Genomic DNA, 26,403 nt, shown 5'->3' with positions numbered 1-26,403 from the left:
ATCACAGACAGCCTATCCACCAGTCTGTTTAATAATATCACAGAGAGACAGTCTATCCACCAGTCTGTTTAATAATATCACAGAGAGACAGCCTATCCACCAGTCTGTTTAATAATATCACAGACAGCCTATCCACCAGTCTGTTTAATAATATCACAGAGAGACAGTCTATCCACCAGTCTGTTTAATAATATCACAGAGAGACAGCCTATCCACCAGTCTGTTTAATAATATCACAGACAGCCTATCCACCAGTCTGTTTAATAATATCACAGAGAGACAGCCTATCCACCAGTCTGTTTAATAATATCACAGACAGCCTATCCACCAGTCTGTTTAATAATATCACAGAGAGACAGCCTATCCACCAGCCTGTTTAATAATATCACAGAGAGACAGTCTATCCACCAGTCTGTTTAATAATATCACAGAGAGACAGCCTATCCACCAGTCTGTTTAAATAATATCACAGAGAGACAGCCTATCCACCAGTCTGTTTAATAATATCACAGAGAGACAGCCTATCCACCAGTCTGTTTAATAATATCACAGAGAGACAGTCTATCCACCAGTCTGTTTAATAATATCACAGACAGCCTATCCACCAGTCTGTTTAATAATATCACAGAGAGACAGCCTATCCACCAGTCTGTTTAATAATATCACAGAGAGACAGTCTATCCACCAGTCTGTTTAATAATATCACAGACAGCCTATCCACCAGTCTGTTTAATAATATCACAGACAGACAGCCTATCCACCAGTCTGTTTAATAATATCACAGACAGCCTATCCACCAGTCTGTTTAATAATATCACAGAGAGACAGCCTATCCACCAGTCTGTTTAATAATATCACAGAGAGACAGCCTATCCACCAGTCTGTTTAATAATATCACAGAGAGACAGCCTGAGACCCACCGGCACCAATGACCTCCTCGATCTTCACAAAGGAAACATCAATCTCCTTGGCAAACTCCCGTACGGCTTCGTTAGGGTCCTCGTAGGTAAAGGGGTCAATGTAGACCTTGACTCCTGAGGAGAGGAGGGGGGTAATTAAACGACGAACCAGCCATGGTCACATACTGACTAAAATATGAATAACATGACTTTCAACAAATCTGTATGCACTATTTGCGTGTGTGTGTGTGTGTACTCACCTTGGCCCAGGAGGTACTGTCCATGTTTGTCACTCAGCTCTGGGTCCTTCATTCTACTGTGTCTGCTGTGGAAAAGAACCGAGTGTGGGAGAGGAAGGAGGGAGAGGGGGAACGATAGAAAGGTGTCAGAGAAAGAGCGATAGAGTGAGAGAGGGAGAGAAGAGAGATGTGGTTAGCCCGGTGACATAACACTGTCTCTCCCTGTCTCTCACAAACAAGCTCATTTGGTATATGTCTCAGAAATAATATATGACTGGTAAATGATGTAATGTCTTGACCCTGGGCCCTCCTCTACTATTCTCCCACATTCAGGAGCCACTCTGCTCTGTGTTCCTGACTGTGTGTCTGTGTCTGCTGCACTGGGCTGGAGGCCTCCATTAGTGAGACTTCCTTTGGCCCCATCCTAGTAGGACTGTACAGCCCTGTAGCTACTGGGCACCTGCCTCCCTCTCTCCCCCCCCCCCCCCTCTCTCTCCCTCTCTCTCTCCCTCTCTCTCTCTCTCTCCCTCTCTCTCTCCCTCTCTCTTTCTCTCTCTCTCCCTCTCTTCTTTCTCACAGGCCCAAAATAGCAATACTGTCCCCACCCTCAGCTGGCGGTTGATCCAGACCTCTACTGTGAGTGTGAGTGTGTGTTTGTGTGCATGCGCGTGTGTGTGTTTAAATGTGATTGCACACATCTGTGTATTTCTCAGAGTATGTGCAATGTCTGTGTACTGTATGTGTGCGTATTAGTGTATGCATGTATGCGTGTGCACAACTCTGTATGTGTGTGTATGGTGTGTGCCCCAAGGTCAGAACTATTGTTCTCCTGTCCTGTGGAGACAGGGTTGGGACGGCTGCATCCTGTCTCTGACCGCCTCCCTCCATCTCTGTCTCCCCCTCCCTCTCTCTCTCTTTATCCCCTCCCTCTCTCTCTATCTCTCTATCCCCTCCCTCTCTCTCTATCTCTCTATCCCCTCCCTCTCTCTCTATCTCTCTATCCCCCTCCCTTTCTCTCTATCTCTCTATCCCCTCCCTCTCTCTCTATCCCTCTCCCTCTCTCTCTATCCCCTCCCTCTCTCCCTCCCTCTCTCTCTATCTCTCTATCCCTCCCCCCTCTCTCTATATATATATATCCATCCCTCTCTCTCTCTCCCCCCGTCCCCCTCTCTCTCCCACCTCCCTCCCTCCCCCTCTATATCTCTCCCTCCATCTGTCTCCCTCCCTCCATCCCCCCTCACTCTCTCTAGTTCCCAGAACCTTTTTTTCTGAGGGCATGTGGGGCTATTTGCTGAAACAATGAGGGTTATAATGAGTGGAATAACTTCTAGCCTCAAGCACAAAGTCACAAAGAAAATGTATTTGGTTTACTGAGAATTTTGCTGAAATATGACATAGTGTTTGTATATAGCAGAGTTATTATCTAAGATATAAGATATGATTAGTAGAGGTTACAAAAACACAGAATGTCAAATGTTAAGATAAGATCCATATGTTTCCTTTTTGTAAAATGCACATTACAGAATTGATGTCCCTGTCTTGTCCTCTCTTTCTCCCCCTCTTCCTGGTTCTCACCGTATGCAGAAAACAGCCACAGTGACGACAGTGATGAGCAGAAGCATCCCCATGGCGATAAAGACACCGGTCATCAGAAGCTGATTTGGAGAGTCGTCCCCTGAATAAAGGATGAAAAGGAGAGAAAAGGAGGGGGGAGTGCAAAGTAAAAATAGAACTATTAGTAACAAGGAAACGTCAAAAATACACCAAAACAAACCTTATAAATAATGAACTGATGTATTCTGGGTAATAAACTAGAAGAACAGGGCGGACCTAACACACACAAAACTAGAAGAACAGGGCGGACCTAACACACACAAAACTAGAAGAACAGGGCGGACCTAACACACACAAAACTAGAAGAACAGGGCGGACCTAACACACACAAAACTAGAAGAACAGGGCGGACCTAACACACACAAAACTAGAAGAACAGGGCGGACCTAACATACACAAAACTAGAAGAACAGGGCGGACCTAACACACACAAAACTAGAAGAACAGGGCGGACCTAACACACACAAAACTAGAAGAACAGGGCGGACCTAACACACACAAAACTAGAAGAACAGGGCGGACCTAACACACACAAAACTAGAAGAACAGGGCGGATCTAACACACACAAAACTAGAAGAACAGGGCGGATCTAACACACACAAAACTAGAAGAACAGGGCGGACCTAACACACACAAAACTAGAAGAACAGGGCGGATCTAACACACACAAAACTAGAAGAACAGGGCGGACCTAACACACACAAAACTAGAAGAACAGGGCGGACCTAACACACACAAAACTAGAAGAACAGGGCGGACCTAACACACACAAAACTAGAAGAAACCTAGAAGACTTTGTTGGCCTCTCTGATATGGACAGGCCATATTGACAGGCCCCTCTGAGAGAGTGAAGCCTGGGCCTTTCCTTACCGTCAGGCAGGGTTCTGAAGGAGGCTGCTGGGCTGAAGCTGCCGTAGCCGGCCATGGTGCGAGCCCGAACCTGCACCTCATACTGAGTGGCCCTGCGGAGATCACTCAGCACCACCTGGTTACTGTCACTCTCCCTGTAGCTACACAACTGCTCCTGACCTCGACGCTCCTGCGGGGCGGAGAGAGACGATGGAGGGAGAGAGACGATGGAGGGAGAGAGACGATGGAGGGAGAGAGAGACGATGGAGGGAGAGAGAGACGATGGAGGGTGAGAGACGATGGAGGGAGAGAGACGATGGAGGGAGAGAGAGACGATGGAGGGAGAGAGAGACGATGGAGGGTGAGAGACGATGGAGGGAGAGAGACGATGGAGGGAGAGAGAGACGATGGAGGGTGAGAGACGATGGAGGGAGAGAGAGACGATGGAGGGTGAGAGACGATGGAGGGAGAGAGAGACAATGGAGGGTGAGAGACGATGGAGGGAGAGAGACGATGGAGGGAGAGAGAGACGATGGAGGGTGAGAGACGATGGAGGGAGAGAGAGACGATGGAGGGTGAGAGACGATGGAGGGAGAGAGAGACGATGGAGGGTGAGAGACGATGGAGGGAGAGAGAGACGATGGAGGGTGAGAGACGATGGAGGGAGAGAGAGACAATGGAGGGTGAGAGACGATGGAGGGAGAGAGAGACGATGGAGGGTGAGAGACGATGGAGGGAGAGAGAGACGATGGAGGGTGAGAGACGATGGAGGGAGAGAGACGATGGAGGGTGAGAGACGATGGAGGGAGAGAGAGACGATGGAGGGTGAGAGACGATGGAGGGAGAGAGAGACGATGGAGGGTGAGAGACGATGGAGGGAGAGAGACGATGGAGGGAGAGAGAGACGATGGAGGGTGAGAGACGATGGAGGGTGAGAGACGATGGAGGGTGAGAGAGACGATGGAGGGTGAGAGACGATGAAGGGAGAGACGATGGAGGGTGAGAGACGATGGAGGGAGAGAGAGACGATGGAGGGTGAGAGACGATGGAGGGTGAGAGAGACGATGAAGGGAGAGAGGGATGGAGGGTGAGAGACGATGGAGGGAGAGAGACGATGGAGGGAGAGAGAGACGATGGAGGGTGAGAGACGATGGAGGGAGAGAGAGACGATGGAGGGTGAGAGACGATGGAGGGAGAGAGAGACGATGGAGGGTGAGAGACGATGGAGGGAGAGAGAGACAATGGAGGGTGAGAGACGATGGAGGGAGAGAGAGACGATGGAGGGTGAGAGACGATGAAGGGAGAGACGATGGAGGGTGAGAGACGATGGAGGGAGAGAGAGACGATGGAGGGTGAGAGACGATGGAGGGTGAGAGAGACGATGAAGGGAGAGAGGGATGGAGGGTGAGAGACGATGGAGGGAGAGAGACGATGGAGGGAGAGAGAGACGATGGAGGGTGAGAGACGATGGAGGGAGAGAGAGACGATGGAGGGTGAGAGACGATGGAGGGAGAGAGAGACGATGGAGGGTGAGAGACGATGGAGGGAGAGAGAGACAATGGAGGGTGAGAGACGATGGAGGGAGAGAGAGACGATGGAGGGTGAGAGACGATGGAGGGAGAGAGAGACGATGGAGGGTGAGAGACGATGGAGGGAGAGAGACGATGGAGGGTGAGAGAGACAATGGAGGGTGAGAGACGATGGAGGGAGAGAGAGACGATGGAGGGTGAGAGACGATGGAGGGAGAGAGACGATGGAGGGAGAGAGAGACAATGGAGGGTGAGAGACGATGGAGGGAGAGAGAGACGATGGAGGGTGAGAGACGATGGAGGGAGAGAGACGATGGAGGGAGAGAGAGACGATGGAGGGTGAGAGACGATGGAGGGAGAGAGAGACGATGGAGGGTGAGAGACGATGGAGGGAGAGAGAGACAATGGAGGGTGAGAGACGATGGAGGGAGAGAGACGATGGAGGGAGAGAGAGACGATGGAGGGTGAGAGACGATGGAGGGAGAGAGAGACGATGGAGGGTGAGAGACGATGGAGGGAGAGAGAGACGATGGAGGGTGAGAGACGATGGAGGGAGAGAGAGACGATGGAGGGTGAGAGACGATGGAGGGAGAGAGAGACGATGGAGGGTGAGAGACGATGGAGGGAGAGAGAGACGATGGAGGGTGAGAGACGATGGAGGGAGAGAGAGACGATGGAGGGTGAGAGACGATGGAGGGAGAGAGAGACGATGGAGGGTGAGAGACGATGGAGGGAGAGAGAGACAATGGAGGGTGAGAGACGATGGAGGGAGAGAGAGACGATGGAGGGTGAGAGACGATGGAGGGAGAGAGAGACGATGGAGGGTGAGAGACGATGGAGGGAGAGAGACGATGGAGGGTGAGAGACGATGGAGGGAGAGAGAGACGATGGAGGGTGAGAGACGATGGAGGGAGAGAGAGACGATGGAGGGTGAGAGACGATGGAGGGAGAGAGACGATGGAGGGAGAGAGAGACGATGGAGGGTGAGAGACGATGGAGGGTGAGAGACGATGGAGGGTGAGAGAGACGATGGAGGGTGAGAGACGATGAAGGGAGAGACGATGGAGGGTGAGAGACGATGGAGGGAGAGAGAGACGATGGAGGGTGAGAGACGATGGAGGGTGAGAGAGACGATGAAGGGAGAGAGGGATGGAGGGTGAGAGACGATGGAGGGAGAGAGACGATGGAGGGAGAGAGAGACGATGGAGGGTGAGAGACGATGGAGGGAGAGAGAGACGATGGAGGGTGAGAGACGATGGAGGGAGAGAGAGACAATGGAGGGTGAGAGACGATGGAGGGAGAGAGAGACGATGGAGGGTGAGAGACGATGGAGGGAGAGAGAGACGATGGAGGGTGAGAGACGATGGAGGGAGAGAGAGACAATGGAGGGTGAGAGACGATGGAGGGAGAGAGAGACGATGGAGGGTGAGAGACGATGGAGGGAGAGAGAGACGATGGAGGGTGAGAGACGATGGAGGGAGAGAGACGATGGAGGGTGAGAGAGACAATGGAGGGTGAGAGACGATGGAGGGAGAGAGAGACGATGGAGGGTGAGAGACGATGGAGGGAGAGAGACGATGGAGGGAGAGAGAGACAATGGAGGGTGAGAGACGATGGAGGGAGAGAGAGACGATGGAGGGTGAGAGACGATGGAGGGAGAGAGACGATGGAGGGAGAGAGAGACGATGGAGGGTGAGAGACGATGGAGGGAGAGAGAGACGATGGAGGGTGAGAGACGATGGAGGGAGAGAGAGACAATGGAGGGTGAGAGACGATGGAGGGAGAGAGACGATGGAGGGAGAGAGAGACGATGGAGGGTGAGAGACGATGGAGGGAGAGAGAGACGATGGAGGGTGAGAGACGATGGAGGGAGAGAGAGACGATGGAGGGTGAGAGACGATGGAGGGAGAGAGAGACGATGGAGGGTGAGAGACGATGGAGGGAGAGAGAGACAATGGAGGGTGAGAGACGATGGAGGGAGAGAGAGACGATGGAGGGTGAGAGACGATGGAGGGAGAGAGAGACGATGGAGGGTGAGAGACGATGGAGGGAGAGAGACGATGGAGGGAGAGAGAGACGATGGAGGGTGAGAGACGATGGAGGGAGAGAGAGACGATGGAGGGTGAGAGACGATGGAGGGCGAGAGACGATGGAGGGAGAGAGAGACGATGGAGGGTGAGAGACGATGGAGGGTGAGAGACGATGGAGGGTGAGAGAGACGATGGAGGGTGAGAGACGATGAAGGGAGAGACGATGGAGGGTGAGAGACGATGGAGGGAGAGAGAGACGATGGAGGGTGAGAGACGATGGAGGGAGAGAGAGACGATGGAGGGTGAGAGACGATAGAGGGTGAGAGACGATGGAGGGAGAGAGAGACGATGGAGGGTGAGAGACGATGGAGGGTGAGAGAGACGATGGAGGGTGAGAGACGATGGAGGGAGAGAGAGACGATGGAGGGTGAGAGACGATGGAGGGTGAGAGACGATGGAGGGTGAGAGAGACGATGGAGGGTGAGAGACGATGAAGGGAGAGACGATGGAGGGTGAGAGACGATGGAGGGAGAGAGAGACGATGGAGGGTGAGAGACGATGGAGGGTGAGAGAGACGATGAAGGGAGAGAGGGATGGAGGGAGAACAAAAGCAGATAAGAACAACGGGTTAAGCCAGTGGGTAAGAGGTCAGAGTGATGGACAGAGATAGACCAGTCAACTCCCTAAGACCTGAGGTGAGTCAGTGGGAGAGGAGAGAGAGAGATCTGGTCCTCCTCACCGGCTCACAGTAGCGTAGCTGGTACTGCAGGATGGTGTAGTGGGGCTGGGCTGGAACGGACCAGTGGAGAGTCAGACTGCTCTCTGTAGAGATACTCTTCCTGATCACAGACAGCAGCACTGGAACTGCACTCAGACCAACACAAAGAAACAACATTCAACTTCCTCTTCTAACCATGCAACACCAACCACAAACCCAAATATCCCTCTCTCACCCTCGTGACTGGTGGTGATGTTAACTCTATCGCTGGGTGCCCCCTTGCCATTGAAAGGGGAGACCCCGTTGAGGGCCTGGATAGAGAAGGTGTATGTGGTGTGAGGCATGAGGCCCCAGACCACCACCCTGCGGCCCAGCAGGCCTCGCTGAGAGGGTCTGTAGCTGACACTGTCCCCGCAGGGTGAGCACGGACCCCTAGGGGACCCACACAGGGAACACTCCACAGAGTAGCTCAGATCAGTTCTGCCGCCACTGTCCATGGGCTCGCTCCACTCTAGAGTCACCGTGGTGTCGTTGATCTGGGTCACGATGCTGCGTGGGGCAGAGGGGGGTCCTGGAGGACGGGGGAGAGGAGAGGGTCACACATCTCCTCCATCAGGCAATCAGCAATCATAAATACTTAATCAGCCGAAAGTACAAATACATTTTCTATTTGAAGGCAATTTACTGGAGCGATGGGTAATATTACTGTTCCTCTGTTTCACATTTACATTGTCAATTAAATCACTTGCATTTTATTTGCTATTTGTTATGCTCCCGACACATGTTCAGATAGCGTTTGGAGGAGCCGCCGGGGAAGAGGGGCACAGCAGGAAACAACATTGAGATGCAGGATTGAATTGGTGCTCCAATTACACGCGTCTACATTTCGATAATGATCAGCAGCTGAAGATTGTAGTAGGGGGATTGTGATTGCTGCCACAATTGCAATGCCACTCAGCCAGTGTGAATGAGTTCCTGTTCCTGCCAAGGAGGCTGTGTGGCTAGGCCATTTACAGCTACTGTAAAAGTAATGCTTAGTAATATCAGGCACAATGCTCTCTGGGAGGTTGGGCTGGCCACAAGTAGGAGACAGTTGACTACCATCACATAGACCTACTTTCATTTAGCTTCAATTTACGTCAAATTCAAAAGGTCTACATTTGGGGGGCGGGGGTTGGGTGGCCTGTGATGAGCAAAACAATCAGGAGTGACTGAAATAAATCAAGTGGTGTAAGAGGTTATCAGAGTCTACAGGGAATCGTGTTGGTCCTCCACGGGGTGTTCGTCTTCTGCCACTACAAGGAACAGAGTTTCAGATTGATGTTAGTTGCGAAGTCTTTCATGGCCGTTCTGAGTGAGTGTGCCCAATTAGAAATGCCTCCCCTTTCACACACGTGGCTGAATTGAAATTCCTGAATCCACATGGAGGTGTCACTCAGGGCAATCAATGCTTCCCTTACTGGGAGTGACCACCAGGTTCTGCCTCCTCTACACAGTCACAAAGGAGCTGCACCACAATACTCTCAGCCCTGGGACAAAGACCCCAGAGCAGGTGACCGCGGCTGAGCACAGCAACACCAGAGGAAAAGAGAAATTGCAAGGGACAACAAAGGAGGAAGGAGAATAAGATACACATGTTGAAAGTGAAACTAGGGCAGAAACACAGAGAAAGAGAGGTTAGCAGAGTCTACATGGAATTGTGTTGGTCCTCCACGGCGTTTGCCTTGAGAGAGAGAGTATCAGGGGAAAGTACATAGGGGGTAGAGTATGTACATAATAATGCTTGTACTCACTGGTACATGGGGTGTCTGGAGTGTCAGAGTCAGCGCGGAGGTATCCTGGACGACACTGACACACAGGTGAGCCTGTCACCACAGCATGGCTGAACCCTGGACAGGCCTGGCACTGGCCCCCCGAGCCAGACCTAAACTGACCCACAGAACAGGCTGTGTGGAGGGAGGGAGGGAGGGAGGGAGGGAGGGAGGGAGGGAGGGAGGGAGAGGGAAAGTTAGCATGGCCCTGAACATCACCACAAAGCAGCCCAGCGTCCCGTCGTTGCACGTCAGGTCAGGAGCCAAAAAGCACCCAGAGAAAGACAAACAGTACACGAATGCTCATTAATAACTGCCAAGGTATAGAAACACAATGAAATGGATGTAAATGTGCTGTCCTGTCTTCCCTCACATCCCTCGTTCACACGGAAACCAATATTCATTCAGTGTAAACAGCCTGTAACAATCAGGCTGTAAATGGGGCCTGCTCCCTGAGCCACCGGGCTCATTCAGACAGGGTGTACTTGTGTGTGTTATTGCAATATCTGCTCTGTTCACTTTCTGTTGAATAAAAGTCTACTCAAATACATCTAATATAGAACTGGACATCATAACTATTCATTAGTGGATATTGAAGGTCTAATTGTCTGTGAAGTACGGAGTAATAATAACAGACAGACTTCTGACCAAGCAAACCAGGAACATTCCCAGAACATTAACTAAGGTTCCCATTAAGTTGTAGTTAGGGTTGTATCTAACATTAGGATGATAACATCCTAAAAACATTCAAATAATGTTATTGATAAGAAAATATTTTTAAAATGTTTTAAATGAAATATCATTGGAATGTTCTCCTAACATTCACTAAAACAAACATCTGTAACAACCACCACAGAACATTCCCCAAACGTTCTCATTAGCTTTCCAGGTAATGTAATAACACAACGTACCAGTAATGTTTCTGAGCAAACCAACATTTGATATGTGAAAGTTCCCAGAACATTAGTTGGGTTGCGGCAAATGTTCTCATAACACAATAACTGTCCAGTCATGCTGATGATTATATAATGTTTGTATAAAACATTCCCAGAAAATATTTTGTCTGTTGTTTAAAGGTTCCCATAATGTTTCATTAGGTTGTGGGAACAGTCTGGTGTGAACAGTGTTCTAGTTGTTATCTAAGAACTGTATTTCCCCATGAGGGACAATACAGACTGAATAACATGGTTCCTCTATTCATCACCAGGGAGGTAGCCTACAGTGTTGTTTAATGGGTAGTTGTAGGGTTAAAACAATGCCAGGTTGCCTAACAGTTGAGGACTTTACGACTCCTAGGAGCCAAGTTATCATTAACCAAATAGAGAAGCTAAACAGTTAAGGTGCTAACTCTGCCAGGCAGGAAGCTACATGTCGGCAGAAAAAAGCCCCGCGTCAGCCTAATCGCTGAATAAGATGACATCATTACAATTCAAGTGGCCCTGGCCTTCCTTTCCCAGACAGTGTAAATATACTGTCTCTTTGTTATCCGTGTACACGGTATAACTTTCACCCTCTCTCTCTCTCTCTCTCTCTCCCTACCCCTCTCTCCCTACCTCTCTCTCTCTCTCTACCTGTCTCTCTCTCTATTTCTCTCTCTCTCCCTACCTGTGTCTCTCTCTCTTTCTCTCTCTCCCTACCTCTCTCTCTCTCTCTACCTGTCTCTCTCTCTATTTCTCTCTCTCTCCCTACCTGTGTCTCTCTCTCTTTCTCCCTACCCCTCGCTCTCTCTTTCTCCCTACCCCTCTCTCTCTATTTCTCCCTACCTCTCTCTCTCTCTTTCTCCCTACCTCTCTCTCCCTTTCTCCCTACCTCTCTCTCTATATTTCTCCCTACCTCTCTCGCTCTCTTTCTCCCTACCCCTCTCTCTATATTTCTCCCTACCTCTCTCTCTCTCTCTTTCTCCCTACCCCTCTCTCTCTCTTTCTCCCTACCTCTCTCTCTCTCCCTACCTCTCTCTCTCTCTTTCTCCCTACCTCTCTCTCTCTTTCTCCCTACCTCTCTCTCTCTCTTTCTCCCTACCTCTCTCTCTCTCTCTCTCTCTCCCTACCTCTCTCTCTCTCTCTCTCTCCCTACCTCTCTCTCTCTCTCCCTACCTCTCTCTCTCTCTTTCTCCCTACCTCTCTCTCTCTCTCCCTACCTCTCTCTCTCTCTTTCTCCCTACCCCTCTCTCTCTCTTTCTCCCTACCTCTCTCTCTCTCTTTCTCCCTACCTCTCTCTCTCTTTCTCCCTACCCCTCTCTCTCTCTTTCTCCCTACCCCTCTCTCTCTCTTTCTCCCTACCTCTCTCTCTCTCTCTCTTTCTCCCTACCCCTCTCTCTCTTTCTCGCTACCTCTCTCTCTCTCTCTCTTTCTCGCTACCTCTCTCTCTCTCTCTCTCTCTCCCTACCTCTCTCTCTCTCTTTCTCCCTACCTCTCTCTCTCTCTTTCTCCCTACCTCTCTCTCTCTCTTTCTCCCTACCCCTCTCTCTCTCTTTCTCCCTATCTCTCTCTCTCTTTCTCCCTACCTCTCTCTCTCTCTTTCTCCCTACCTCTCTCTCTCTATTTCTCCCTACCTCTCTCTCTCTTTCTCCCTACCTCTCTCTCTCTCTTTCTCCCTACCCCTCTCTCTCTCTCTCCCTACCTCTCTCTCTCTTTCTCCCTACCTCTCTCTCTCTCTTTCTCCCTACCCCTCTCTCTCTCTTTCTCCCTATCTCTCTCTCTCTTTCTCCCTACCTCTCTCTCTCTCTTTCTCCCTACCTCTCTCTCTCTATTTCTCCCTACCTCTCTCTCTCTTTCTCCCTACCTCGCTCTCTCTCTTTCTCCCTACCCCTCTCTCTCTCTCTCCCTACCTCTCTCTCTCTTTCTCCCTACCTCTCTCTCTCTCTTTCTCCCTACCCCTCTCTCTCTCTTTCTCCCTACCTCTCTCTCTCTATTTCTCCCTACCTCTCTCTCTCTTTCTCCCTACCTCTCTCTCTCTCTTTCTCCCTACCCCTCTCTCTTTCTTTCTCCCTACCTCTCTCTCTCTCTCCCTACCTCTCTCTCTCTCTTTCTCCCTACCCCTCTCTCTCTCTTTCTCCATACCTCTCTCTCTTTCTCCCTACCCATCGCTCTCTCTCCCTACCCCTCTCTCTCTCTTTCTCCCTACCCCTCGCTCTCTCTTTCTCCCTACCTCTCTCTCTCTATTTCTCCCTACCTCTCTCTCTCTTTCTCCCTACCCCTCTCTCTCTCTTTCTCCCTACCTCTCTCTCTCTCTCCCTACCTCTCTCTCTCTCTTTCTCCCTACCCCTCTCTCTCTCTTTCTCCATACCTCTCTCTCTTTCTCCCTACCCATCGCTCTCTCTTTCTCCCTACCTCTCTCTCTCTTTCTCCCTACCTCTCTCTCTCTCTTTCTCCCTACCCCTCTCTCTCTCTCTCTCTTTCTCCCTACCTCTCTCTCTCTCTTTCTCCCTACCTCTCTCTCTCTCTTTCTCCCTACCTCTCTCTCTCTATTTCTCCCTACCTCTCTCTCTCTTTCTCCCTACCTCTCTTTCTCTCTACCTCTCTCTCTCTCTTTCTCCCTACCTCTCTCTCTCTCTTTCTCCCTACCCCTCTCTCTCTATTCCTCCCTACCTCTCTCTCTCTCTTTCTCCCTACCCCTCTCTCTCTCTCTCTCTTTCTCCCTACCTCTCTCTCTCTCTTTCTCCCTACCTCTCTCTCTCTCTTTCTCCCTACCTCTCTCTCTCTATTTCTCCCTACCTCTCTCTCTCTTTCTCCCTACCTCTCTTTCTCTCTACCTCTCTCTCTCTCTTTCTCCCTACCTCTCTCTCTCTCTTTCTCCCTACCCCTCTCTCTCTATTCCTCCCTACCTCTCTCTCTCTCTTTCTCCCTACCCCTCTCTCTCTCTTTCTCCCTACCCCTCGCTCTCTCTTTCTCCCTACCTCTCTCTCTCTTTCTCCCTACCTCTCTCTCTCTCTTTCTCCCTACCTCTCTCTCTCTCTTTCTCCCTACCTCTCTCTCTCTATTTCTCCCTACCTCTCTCTCTCGCTTTCTCCCTACCTCTCTCTCTCTCTCTTTCTCCCTACCTCTCTCTCTCTATTTCTCCCTACCTCTCTCTCTCTCTTTCTCCCTACCTCTCTCTCTCTTTCTCCCTACCTCTCTCTCTCTCTTTCTCCCTACCCTTCTCTCTCTCTTTCTCCCTACCTCTCTCTCTTTCTCCCTACCTCTCCCTCTCTCTTTCTCCCTACCTGTCTCTCTCTCTCTCTCTCTACCTCTCTCTCTCTCTTTCTCCCTACCTCTCTCTCTCTCTCCCTCCCTCTCTCTCTCTCTCCCTACCTCTCTCTCTCTCTACCTCTCTCTCTCTCTTTCTCCCTACCTCTCTCTCTCTTTCTCCCTACCTCTCTCTCTCTCTCCCTACCTCTCTCTCTCTCTCTCTCCCTACCCCTCTCTCTCTTTCTCCCTACCCCTCTATCTCTCTTTCTCCCTACCTCTCTCTCTCTCTCCCTACCTCTCTCTCTCTTTCTCCCTACCTCTCTCTCTCTCTCTCCCTACCTCTCTCTCTCTCTCTCCCTACCTCTCTCTCTCTCTTTCTCCCTACCCCTCTCTCTCTCTTTCTCCCTACCTCTCTCTCTCTATTTCTCCCTACTTGTGTCTCTCTCTTTCCCTCTCTCCCTATTGTGTCTGAGCTGGTCCTTTGTGTAAAAAAGCCATGTACCCAAGCAGTGCAGGGGTTAAAACCATGTGCAAACAGCTACAGAGTGCAACACAAAAGTATCTCTACAGAATCACAAAAGACTCATCAAATAACTCTTACCTGGATATTGCATAGTCTACAATGTATCTTAATAAAAGGCTTTGACAGAGAGTGGAGCTGCTCTTAGGGTCATACTGATAGATGTGGAATCTTCATTTGAGCCAGATTGCTACAGCAGGAAAATAAACCTGCAGCAACAGGACATTTGCATTATTATATGGATTATAATTAATGGACATTTTTGTAGGGGCTGATACATTTTTTGTTAGGGAAAATCAAGTCTGAAATGTCGAAGTGGAAATTAAAACTCAAATACACTACAAGTTTGCATTTCCTGCCTCGCAGGATTTTTTTTCCAACAAAAGAGTGATCAAATGAAGATCCTACATCTGTAGTTTCCCCTAACAGGCCCAACCTCTGTGACCAGAGCACAGGGAGCAACACAGCCACCCAGAGAAGGAGACATCAGAGTGCTGTTCATAAATACCCTGTAACTGGCTGCTGGTGGGATGCTGCAGGGGGAAGAGGTTTATAGCTAACAGATAGGCTCGAGCTGGGCCACTTAAAGAGCTTTATGACCTATCCCCCCTCCCGCTGATGGCACACTCTCAATACATCAACAAACACACTGCCTTTTACCACCCACTTCCCTCTTCTCTGGTGGAGAGAGACATTTAAACAAGAAGACAGCAATAGAAGTTAGCTAAAACACTGTCTGCTGAATGATATGCATGGCTGTGTGTTTAATCTGATGTGCTAACAGACAGAAACAAAGAGGAGAGAGAGGAGAGAGAGAGAGAAGACAGAGAGAAGAGAGAGAGAGAGAGAGAGGAGATAGAGAGATAAGAGAGAGGAGAGAGAGAAGAGAGAGAGAGGAGAGGGAGAAAGGAGGAGAGAGAGAGGAGAGAGCGAGAGAGAAAGGAGAGAGGAGAGAGAGACAGAGAGAGAGAGAAGAGAGAGAGAGAGGAAGAGAGAGAGAGATGAGAGAGAGAGGAGAGGGGAGAGAGAGAGGAGAGACAGGAGAGAGAGAGAGGAGAGAGAGAGGAGAGAGAGAGAAGAGAGACAAAGGAGAGAGAGAGAGGGAGAAAGGAGGTGAGAGACAGAGGAGAGAGAGGAGAGAGAGAAGAGAGAGAGAGAGGAAGAGAGAGAGAGAGGGGAGAGAGAGCGAGAGGAGGAGAGAGAGTGAAAGAAGAGGAGAGAGAGGAGAGAGGAGAGAGAGAGAGAAGAGGAGAGAGAAGGGAGAGAGAGAGAGGAGGATAGAGAGAGGATGATAGAGAGAGAGGAGAGAGAGAGAGAGAGAAGAAAGAGAGAGATGAGAGAGAGAGAGAGGAAGAGAGAGAGAGAGAGAGAGAGAGGGGAGAGAGAGAGAGCGAGAGGAGGAGAGAGAGTGAAAGAAGAGGAGAGAGAGAGAAGAGGAGAGAGAAGGGAGAGAGAGAGAGGAGGATAGAGAGAGGAGGATAGAGAGAGAGAAGAGAGAGAGTGAGAGAAGAGAGAGAGGAGAGAGAGAGAGAAGAGAGAGAGGAGAGAGAGAGAGAGAGAGAGAGAGAGAGAGAGAGAGAGAGAGAGAGAGAGAGAGAGAGAGAGAGAGAGAGAGAGAGAGGAGGAGAGGGGAGCGAGAGAGGAGAGAGAGAGGAGAGAGAGGAGAGAGAGAGAGGAGAGAGAGAAGAGAGACAGAGGAGAGAGAGAGAGGAGAGGGAGAAAGGAGGAGAGAGAGAGGAGAGAGCGAGAGAGAAATGAGAGAGGAGAGAGAGACAGAGAGAGAGAGAGAAGAGAGAGAGAGGAAGAGAGAGGAGAGAGAGAGATGAGAGATGAGGAGAGGGGAGAGAGAGAGGAGAGAGAGAGGAGAGAGAGGGGAGAGAGAGAGGAGAGAGAGAGGAGAGAGAGAGAAGAGAGAGGCGAGAGAGACAGAGGAGAGAGAGAGAGGAGAGGGAGAAAGGAGGAGAGAGAGAGAGAGAGGAGAGAGAGAGAGAGAGAGAGAAGTCATGCAGAGGAACAGCTCCTGACTTGTTATAACTTTTTGTTTGTTAAGAGCGAGATTGACACGATTCAATTAGCAAAAAATGTATAGGTAATCAAATTGTACAACTGAAGATCAACAAAGGAGGAAAAAATTGACAGAGAGTGAGTTAAAAGACCAATCTTCATCGTGGTAGCTAGCCAAATTCAAATCGGTCAGTTAGCTTAACGTCTAGCTCTAACTGTTTACTGGTGGTAACCATAGCAACATGGCCACTGAGGCAGCGCTAGCAGCGTTAGCAGCGACAGAAACTGAGAGACTTTCCCCGCTTTTTTTTGAATACCCAGCAGAAATCAAATCAGAGAAAGGAAGAATCAATTTTAAACACAGAATTCTGAGGGAGAACCCAGAAACTTTGTTTGCCGACTGCTCACAAAACAGGACTGTTACAAACCTGTTATTTTACACAGACCACACTACTGCCTGGCATACAGCTGTAACCAGGCATTTCAGCTATACCACGAAGAAAGGCATACATTTATTTACATTTAAGTCATTTAGCAGACGCTCTTATCCAGAGCGACTTACAAATTGGTGCATTCACCTTATGACATCCAGTGGAACAGCCACTTTACAATAGTGCATCTAAATCTTTTAAGGGGGGGGGGGGGGTGAGAAGGATTACTTTATCCTATCCTAGGTATTCCTTAAAGAGGTGGGGTTTCAGGTGTCTCCGGAAGGTGGTGATTGACTCCGCTGTCCTGGCGTCGTGAGGGAGTTTGTTCCACCATTGGGGGGCCAGAGCAGCGAACAGTTTTGACTGGGCTGAGCGGGAACTGTACTTCCTCAGTGGTAGGGAGGCGAGCAGGCCAGAGGTGGATGAACGCAGTGCCCTTGTTTGGGTGTAGGGCCTGATCAGAGCCTGGAGGTACTGAGGTGCCGTTCACCTCACAGCTCCGTAGGCAAGCACCATGGTCTTGTAGCGGATGCGAGCTTCAACTGGAAGCCAGTGGAGAGAGCGGAGGAGCGGGGTGACGTGAGAGAACTTGGGAAGGTTGAACACCAGACGGGCTGCGGCGTTCTGGATGAGTTGTAGGGGTTTAATGGCACAGGCAGGGAGCCCAGCCAACAGCGAGTTGCAGTAATCCAGACGGGAGATGACAAGTGCCTGGATTAGGACCTGCGCCGCTTCCTGTGTGAGGCAGGGTCGTACTCTGCGGATGTTGTAGAGCATGAACCTACAGGAACGGGCCACCGCCTTGATGTTAGTTGAGAACGACAGGGTGTTGTCCAGGATCACGCCAAGGTTCTTAGCGCTCTGGGAGGAGGACACAATGGAGTTGTCAACCGTGATGGCGAGATCATGGAACGGGCAGTCCTTCCCCGGGAGGAAGAGCAGCTCCGTCTTGCCGAGGTTCAGCTTGAGGTGGTGATCCGTCATCCACACTGATATGTCTGCCAGACATGCAGAGATGCGATTCGCCACCTGGTCATCAGAAGGGGGAAAGGAGAAGATTAGTTGTGTGTCGTCTGCATAGCAATGATAGGAGAGACCATGTGAGGTTATGACAGAGCCAAGTGACTTGGTGTATAGCGAGAATAGGAGAGGGCCTAGAACAGAGCCCTGGGGGACACCAGTGGTGAGAGCACGTGGTGAGGAGACAGATTCTCGCCACGCCACCTGGTAGGAGCGACCTGTCAGGTAGGACGCAATCCAAGCGAGGGCCGCGCCGGAGATGCCCAACTCGGAGAGGGTGGAGAGGAGGATCTGATGGTTCACAGTATCGAAGGCAGCCGATAGGTCTAGAAGGATGAGAGCAGAGGAGAGAGAGTTAGCTTTAGCAGTGCGGAGCGCCTCCGTGATACAGAGAAGAGCAGTCTCAGTTGAATGACTAGTCTTGAAACCTGACTGATTTGGATCAAGAAGGTCATTCTGAGAGAGATAGCGGGAGAGCTGGCCAAGGACGGCACGTTCAAGAGTTTTGGAGAGAAAAGAAAGAAGGGATACTGGTCTGTAGTTGTTGACATCGGAGGGATCGAGTGTAGGTTTTTTCAGAAGGGGTGCAACTCTCGCTCTCTTGAAGACGGAAGGGACGTAGCCAGCGGTCAGGGATGAGTTGATGAGCGAGGTGAGGTAAGGGAGAAGGTCTCCGGAAATGGTCTGGAGAAGAGAGGAGGGGATAGGGTCAAGCGGGCAGGTTGTTGGGCGGCCGGCCGTCACAAGACGCGAGATTTCATCTGGAGAGAGAGGGGAGAAAGAGGTCAGAGCACAGGGTAGGGCAGTGTGAGCAGAACCAGCGGTGTCGTTTGACTTAGCAAACGAGGATCGGATGTCGTCGACCTTCTTTTCAAAATGGTTGACGAAGTCATCTGCAGAGAGGGAGGAGGGGGGGAGGGGGAGGAGGATTCAGGAGGGAGGAGAAGGTGGCAAAGAGCTTCCTAGGGTTAGAGGCAGATGCTTGGAATTTAGAGTGGTAGAAAGTGGCTTTAGCAGCAGAGACAGAAGAGGAAAATGTAGAGAGGAGGGAGTGAAAGGATGCCAGGTCCGCAGGGAGGCGAGTTTTCCTCCATTTCCGCTCGGCTGCCCGGAGCCCTGTTCTGTGAGCTCGCAATGAGTCGTCGAGCCACGGAGCGGGAGGGGAGGACCGAGCCGGCCTGGAGGATAGGGGACAGAGAGAGTCAAAGGATGCAGAAAGGGAGGAGAGGAGGGTTGAGGAGGCAGAATCAGGAGATAGGTTGGAGAAGGTTTGAGCAGAGGGAAGAGATGATAGGATGGAAGAGGAGAGAGTAGCGGGGGAGAGAGAGCGAAGGTTGGGACGGCGCGATACCATCCGAGTAGGGGCAGTGTGGGAAGTGTTGGATGAGAGCGAGAGGGAAAAGGATACAAGGTAGTGGTCGGAGACTTGGAGGGGAGTTGCAATGAGGTTAGTGGAAGAACAGCATCTAGTAAAGATGAGGTCGAGCGTATTGCCTGCCTTGTGAGTAGGGGGGGAAGGTGAGAGGGTGAGGTCAAAAGAGGAGAGGAGTGGAAAGAAGGAGGCAGAGAGGAATGAGTCAAAGGTAGACGTGGGGAGGTTAAAGTCGCCCAGAACTGTGAAAGGTGAGCCGTCCTCAGGAAAGGAGCTTATCAAGGCATCAAGCTCATTGATGAACTCTCCGAGGGAACCTGGAGGGCGATAAATGATAAGGATGTTAAGCTTGAAAGGGCTGGTAACTGTGACAGCATGGAATTCAAAGGAGGCGATAGACAGATGGGTAAGGGGAGAAAGAGAGAATGACCACTTGGGAGAGATGAGGATCCCGGTGCCACCACCCCGCTGACCAGAAGCTCTCGGGGTGTGCGAGAACACGTGGGCGGACGAAGAGAGAGCAGTAGGAGTAGCAGTGTTATCTGTGGTGATCCATGTTTCCGTCAGTGCCAAGAAGTCGAGGGACTGGAGGGAGGCATAGGCTGAGATGAACTCTGCCTTGTTGGCCGCAGATCGGCAGTTCCAGAGGCTACCGGAGACCTGGAACTCCACGTGGGTCGTGCGCGCTGGGACCACCAGATTAGGGTGGCCGCGGCCACGCGGTGTGGAGCGTTTGTATGGTCTGTGCAGAGAGGAGAGAACAGGGATAGACAGACACATAGTTGACAGGCTACAGAAGAGGCTACGCTAATGCAAAGGAGATTGGAATGACAAGTGGACTGCACGTCTCGAATGTTCAGAAAGTTAAGCTTACGTAGCAAGAATCTTATTGACTAAAATGATTAAAATGATACAGTACTGCTGAAGTAGGCTAGCTGGCAGTGGCTGCGTTGTTGACTTTGTAGGCTAGCTGGCAGTGGCTGCGTTGTTGACACTACACTAATCAAGTCGTTCCGTTGAGTGTAATAGTTTCTACAGTGCTGCTATTCGGGGGCTAGCTGGCTAGCTAGCAGTGTTGATTACGTTACGTTGCGTTAAAAGAACGACAATAGCTGGCTAGCTAACCTAGAAAATCGCTCTAGACTACACAATTATCTTTGATACAAAGACGGCTATGTAGCTAGCTATGTAGCTAGCTACGATCAAACAAATCAAACCGTTGTACTGTAATGAAATGAAATGAAAATGTGATACTACCTGTGGAGCGAAGCGGAATGCGACCGGGTTGTTGAGTGCGGAAGTTCTATTCGGTAGACGTTGGCTAGCTGTTGGCTAGCTAGCAGTGTCTCCTACGTTAAGGACGACAAATAGCTGGCTAGCTAACCTCGGTAAATTAAGATAATCACTCTAAAACTACACACTCTAAACTACACAATTATCTTGGATACGAAGACAGCAAAGACAACTATGTAGCTAGCTAACACTACACTATTCGGGGGCTAGCTGGCTAGCTAGCAGTGTTGATTACGTTACGTTGCGTTAAAAGAACGACAATAGCTGGCTAGCTAACCTAGAAAATCGCTCTAGACTACACAATTATCTTTGATACAAAGACGGCTATGTAGCTAGCTATGTCAATGAGGATCTGCAAGGGAAGGCAAATCCACATTTTGCAAGGGAAGGCAAATCCACATTTTTGAGGACAGCGATAAGGACCAGGAAAACAGGTTTCTGACAGTAAATATGTATCAGAACGGCACTGTCATGGTCCAGGGCAGTGAGGCTGCACTCAGCTCTGTTGTGCAGGACTTCCCCACCCTAATGAAGATAGCGGAAAGCAAAAAAGAAAAGGACAGCACCCCGACCTCTCCCCTCACCTCAGGCACCCCAACAGCAGGACCATCCTCCCCCCTGCCTGCCTACAACCACCAGAGCCAAGACCCCACTACCATCAGCCTGTTGAGAGACAGGCTGGCAGTGATAGAGGTATGGGTTACTGAGCTGAAGGAGCAGCTCCCCAGCTACACCACCACCAGTCCAGACACAGAGCTTCTACAGGACCAGATCAACCAGTGCAGGACCCAGCTGAAGAACTCTGTCCAGGAGCTGAGAGAGAGCCTTACCACAGCGCTGGAGGAGGTAAAGGCCACCATGAGGAGAGAGCTGGTGCAGGTAAAGGAGGAGATGGCAAAGGAGTTGTCTGGCATCAAGAGGGTGCTGCAGCACAGAGAGCAGACTGTAGAGACTCCCAGAGAGAAGCTGCAGCCCCTCACCACCCCTAACACCCCCACCGACCCACCTTTACCCACAACCCCCCCCCATACCGACAACACTTTACCCACACACCCAGTCAACAAGGAGGCTCACATGGAGACACCTACGACAGAGAGAAGCTCTCTGGCCCCCCCTGACACACCCCCACACACCCCTCCATGTACACAGGCCCTGTGTACTCCAGCCCCAGACCGTAAACACACTAATCTGGTAAAACCCACTGAGGTGGCCATCCTCATTGACTCAAATGGGAAATTCATCCAAGAAGATAAACTCTTCCCCCAACACAAGGTGCGCAAAATATGGTGCCCAAAAACACAGGATGCACTCCACATCCTGTCCCAGCCTGACTTTGGCACACCAGGCCACATTATTATTCACACCGGCACCAACAACCTGCGAGAGGAGCAGGAGAGAGTAGGCAGGCTGGTCAACAGAGTAGCAGAGAGGGCCTCTGAGCGGTTCCCCAACTCCCACATCACCATCTCCACTCTGCTGCCCCGCAAAGACTTCCATCACCGTACCATTCAGAAAGTCAACGCTGACATCACCAGAGGGTGTGGCCTACTCCCAAACGTACACGTTGCTCACCACACAACAATCACCCCAGAGCATCTGCACAACTACTCCCACCTGAGGAAGCAGACAGTAGGGATGTTTGTCAAGTCTCTAAAGGACGTGGCACTTGGTAGACAAACACCCCATGCCGCACTGGACAGAGGACCACCCAGAGACCCCTACCAGACCACTGCACCAACAAGGAGCCCCAGGCCCCTTCAACGCCACACCAGACCCAGCGCACCCCACAGGCCCCACCCACCACCAGACCATCACCACTTCCATCGGCTTAGCCAGACCGGACCGGGCCCAGCCTACTACCCCGCACCAGACCACCACCCCTACCAGACCAGAGAGGAAGCCCCACGGCCCAGACCTGGCCCCCCTCCACTCCACAGGGCCCAACAGCAGGACCAGCGCAGCTACGCAGAGGTCGTCAGAGGACAGGAGAACCCTGTGGGATTGAGTGAGATTAAACAGCTCCTCCAATACATCTGCACTAAACTGCACTAAACACACACGGACGCATGTACACACACACACACACACACACACACACACACACACACACACACCTATTGTACTAAAATGTACTTGTTCAATGAATAGGAATGTTTATATATATAACAGAAAAAATGTTAGCTGTTATCCTGTTTATCTCGCTCTTAACAACTTAATAGTTAGTTACTGTATTTCTGACTGCTATTCTTTCTTTTGGAACATGAAATCACTGTCAGTTAGCATGTGGAACATTCAGGGCCTAAACTCATCAACCTTTGGACTGAAGAGTTTAGCACTGGAGTTCAACAAAAATCTTAAAGATGTTGACGTCATCATTCTGCAGGAGACATGGTGTAAGGCTGACATTGTCACTCACTGTCCCACAGGTTACAGAGAGGTAATTGTGCCGTCACAAAAACACAGCTCTGTCAATAGAGGCAGAGACTCTGGAGGACTGATCATTTGGTACAAATCCGACCTACAACATCTAATTGATCCCCTCAAAATTGGCAAATATCACATTTGGTTAAAACTGAAAAAAGAACTTGTACTGACAGAAAAATATGTGTTCCTTTGCGCAATTTATATCCCCCCCTCAGAATCCCCATATTACTCAGAGGAGATCTTCCCCACCGCTTGAGGAAGGACGGACCACGTGGCCACTGTCTCGACCACAGGAACACTACCTGATCTAACAGCACACAGGAACACTACCTGATCACGAGCACATAGGAACACTACCTGATCTAACGACACACAGGAACACTACCTGATCTAACGACCACACGGAACACTACCTGATCTACGACCACACGGAACACTACCTGATCTAACGAGCACACGAGGGGACAGCTTTATTACAGGCCATAATGTTTCTAACTGTCTTAATCTCCCCAATAGAAACAACAGTGACAGCACCGTCAACAAAAACGGAAGGGATCTGTTGCAGCTCTGTAGAAGCCTGGGTCTGTACTTTGTCAATGGTAGGTTACGGGGGGACTCTTTGGGGAGATTCACCTACTGCTCACCTCTTGGCCACAGTACAGTAGACTATATGATCACAGACATTGACCCCTTCTCTCTCAGCTCATTCACTGTCAAGCCACTAACACCTCTGTCTGATCACAGCCAAATTACATTGTTCCTCAAAAGAACAGACATGGAAACAACCACACATTCACAGCCCAGTAAGCTGTACAACATCAGACATTCATACAGATGGGCCCAAAACAGCACGGAAGAATACCAGAAAGCAACCTGGAACCAAAATATCCAAACACTCTTAGATAACTTTCTGGATACCACATTCACTCACAGTAAAGAAGGCATCAATCTAGCAGTACAAAACATCAACTATATATTCAGGCAAACGGCAAAAGAAGCACAATTGAAATTGATAAAAAACAAAAACAAAAAGATCACAGATGACAACTGGTTTGATGCAGATTGTAAAATTATAAGGAAAAAACTTAGAACACTATCCAACCAAAAGCACAGAGACCCAAATAATGGTGAATTACGCCTTCATTACTGTGAGACTTTAAAACTCTATAAACGTACACTCAGAACCAAAAAAGCACAGTACAACAGAAAGCAGCTGACGCTAATTGAGGAGTCCATAAACACAAACAACTTCTGGCAAAATTGGAAAAAAATTAAAAAATCTAAACAAGAGGAATTAGCGATACAAAATGGTGACATTTGGACAACCCATTTTAAAACACTCTTCAACACCGTTCAAATTGACACAAACGCAGAACAACGCCAAATTCATGAGAAGTTGAATGGATTAGAAAGAGCTATAAAGGACAATCAAAATCCACTGGACTCCCCAATTACTGACCAGGAGCTCTATAAGAAACTTCAGGCTCTCAAATTTAAAAAGGCATGCGGACCTGATGGCATCCTAAATGAGATGCTCAAACTCACTAGTGCAAAATTTCAATTGGCTATATTAAAACTGTTTAATTTGATCCTGAGTGTAGGTTATTTCCCTGACATCTGGAATCAAGGACTCATAACCCCAATCTTTAAAAACGGAGACAAATTTGACCCTAACAATTACAGAGGCATTTGTGTGAACAGTAACCTGGGGAAGGTTTTCTGTAGTATTATAAATGTAAGAGTTCTAAACTTCCTTAATAAGCACAATGTCTTGAGTAAAAGCCAAATTGGATTTATACCAAAACATCGCACGACCGATCATATTTACACCCTACACACCCTGATAGATAAACATGTCCACCAAAATAATACCAAAATATACGCTTGCTTTATCGACTTCCAAAAAGCATTTGATTCTATTTGGCACACAGAACTGTTCTACAAAGTTATTGAAAGTGGTGTAGGGGGTAAAACATATGACATAATTAAATCAATGTATACTGGCAATACGTGCAGCATTAAAATTGGCAAGAAAAGAACAGAATTCTTTAACCAGGGGCGGGGCCTTCGTCAGGGTTGTAATCTGAGCCCAGCACTCTTCAATATTTACATCAACGAATTGGCCACTATTCTAGAAAAATCCTCAGCCCCTGGTGTTAGTCTCCATAATTCAGAGGTTAAATGCCTACTCTTCGCCGATGACCTATGCCTGCTGTCACCCACAGCACATGGCCTACAGCAGAGCCTGGACCTGCTAGAGCAGTACTGCCAGACCTGGGCCCTGGCAGTAAACCCCAAAAAGACTAAAATAATGATTTTCCAGAGAAGATCCAGATCTCAGGGAATTAGACCAAAGTTCTCAATTGGTACAAAATATATAGAGCACTGCACACACTACAATTACTTAGGTTTAAAAATAAGCTCAACTGGACACCTTAATGAAGCAGTGAATGAACTGAGAGAGAAAGCACGCAGGGCATTCTACGCAATTAAAAAGCAAATTCAAATTGAAATACCTATTAAAATTTGGCTAAAACTAATTGAATATGTCATTGAACCAATTGCACTTTATGGCAGCGAGGTGTGGGGTCCACTTGCAAAACAAGATTTCATCAAATGGGACAAACATCCCATTGAAACCCTGCATGCAGAGTTCTGTAAGATTCTCCTACATGTCCAGAGGAAAACTACAAACAATGCATGCAGGGCAGAATTAGGCAAATATCCACTAATAATAAAAACTCAAAAAAGAGCAATTAAGTTTTGGAAACATCTAAAATACAGTGACCCCCTCTCATATCATTACCAAGCCCTGCAATACCAAGAGCTGAACAAAGAAAAGAGTCCCCTCATCCAGCTGGTCCTGGGGCTGAGTTCACAAACCTGTTCTACTAACACACTGAAGCCTCAGGACCAGAACATCCAATCAATCAGGATAAACCAAATTACAACACAGTCAAAACAAAACTATATTGCTTATTGGGAAACACAAGCACAAGCACAGAGCAAAATGCAGTGCTATCTGGCCCTAAATCGACAGTACACCGTGGCTAAATATTTGACCATGGTTACTGATCAAAACTTTAGAAAAACCTTGACAAAGTACAGGCTCAGTGAGCACAGCCTTGCCATTGAGAAGGGTAGACACAGGAAAACCTGGCTCCCTGTAGAGGAAAGGCTGTGCAACCACTGCACAACAGCAGAACCTGAGACGGAGCTGCATTTCCTGACAAAATGTCAAAAATATAAAACAATTAGAGAGTGTCATTTCCCCAAATTTGAAACTCTTATTCAAGGTTTCAAAGACCTCTCTGATGAGGATAGGCTACCCATCCTGTTGGGGGAGGACGCAGAGAGCTGTGGGTTGGCAGCGCACTACATTGCTGCCTGCCATAAGTTGAGGGACAGTGTCTGACAGACCAACCAACCTGCACATGTCCTTTACTGTATGTTTATTGTTATTGTTCAATGTATGGTTATTTT

The 26,403-nt window shown here is 49.4% G+C and overlaps 1 protein-coding gene across 1 annotated transcript in view; it reads right to left on the bottom strand.

Annotated features, from left to right (window-relative positions):
- The window catches only part of ephb4a (eph receptor B4a), a 63,179-nt gene that overhangs the window by 6,653 nt on the left and 30,123 nt on the right, over positions 1-26,403 (bottom strand). The window contains exons 5-11 of the mRNA XM_071364453.1: positions 9,673-9,825; positions 8,115-8,450; positions 7,901-8,025; positions 3,624-3,792; positions 2,714-2,813; positions 1,160-1,224; positions 921-1,034 (exon numbers count right to left, since the gene is read on the bottom strand). Of these exons, the coding sequence (XP_071220554.1) occupies positions 921-1,034; positions 1,160-1,224; positions 2,714-2,813; positions 3,624-3,792; positions 7,901-8,025; positions 8,115-8,450; positions 9,673-9,825 (1,062 nt within the window). The remainder of the gene's footprint in view (positions 1-920; positions 1,035-1,159; positions 1,225-2,713; positions 2,814-3,623; positions 3,793-7,900; positions 8,026-8,114; positions 8,451-9,672; positions 9,826-26,403) is intronic.

The sequence above is a fragment of the Salvelinus alpinus genome, chromosome 24 (assembly GCF_045679555.1).
Source record: "Salvelinus alpinus chromosome 24, SLU_Salpinus.1, whole genome shotgun sequence".
NCBI classification, from domain to species: Eukaryota; Metazoa; Chordata; class Actinopteri; order Salmoniformes; family Salmonidae; genus Salvelinus; species Salvelinus alpinus.
The sequence above is the reverse complement of the archived record's forward strand: the minus strand, read 5'-3'. Positions and strand labels throughout refer to the sequence as shown.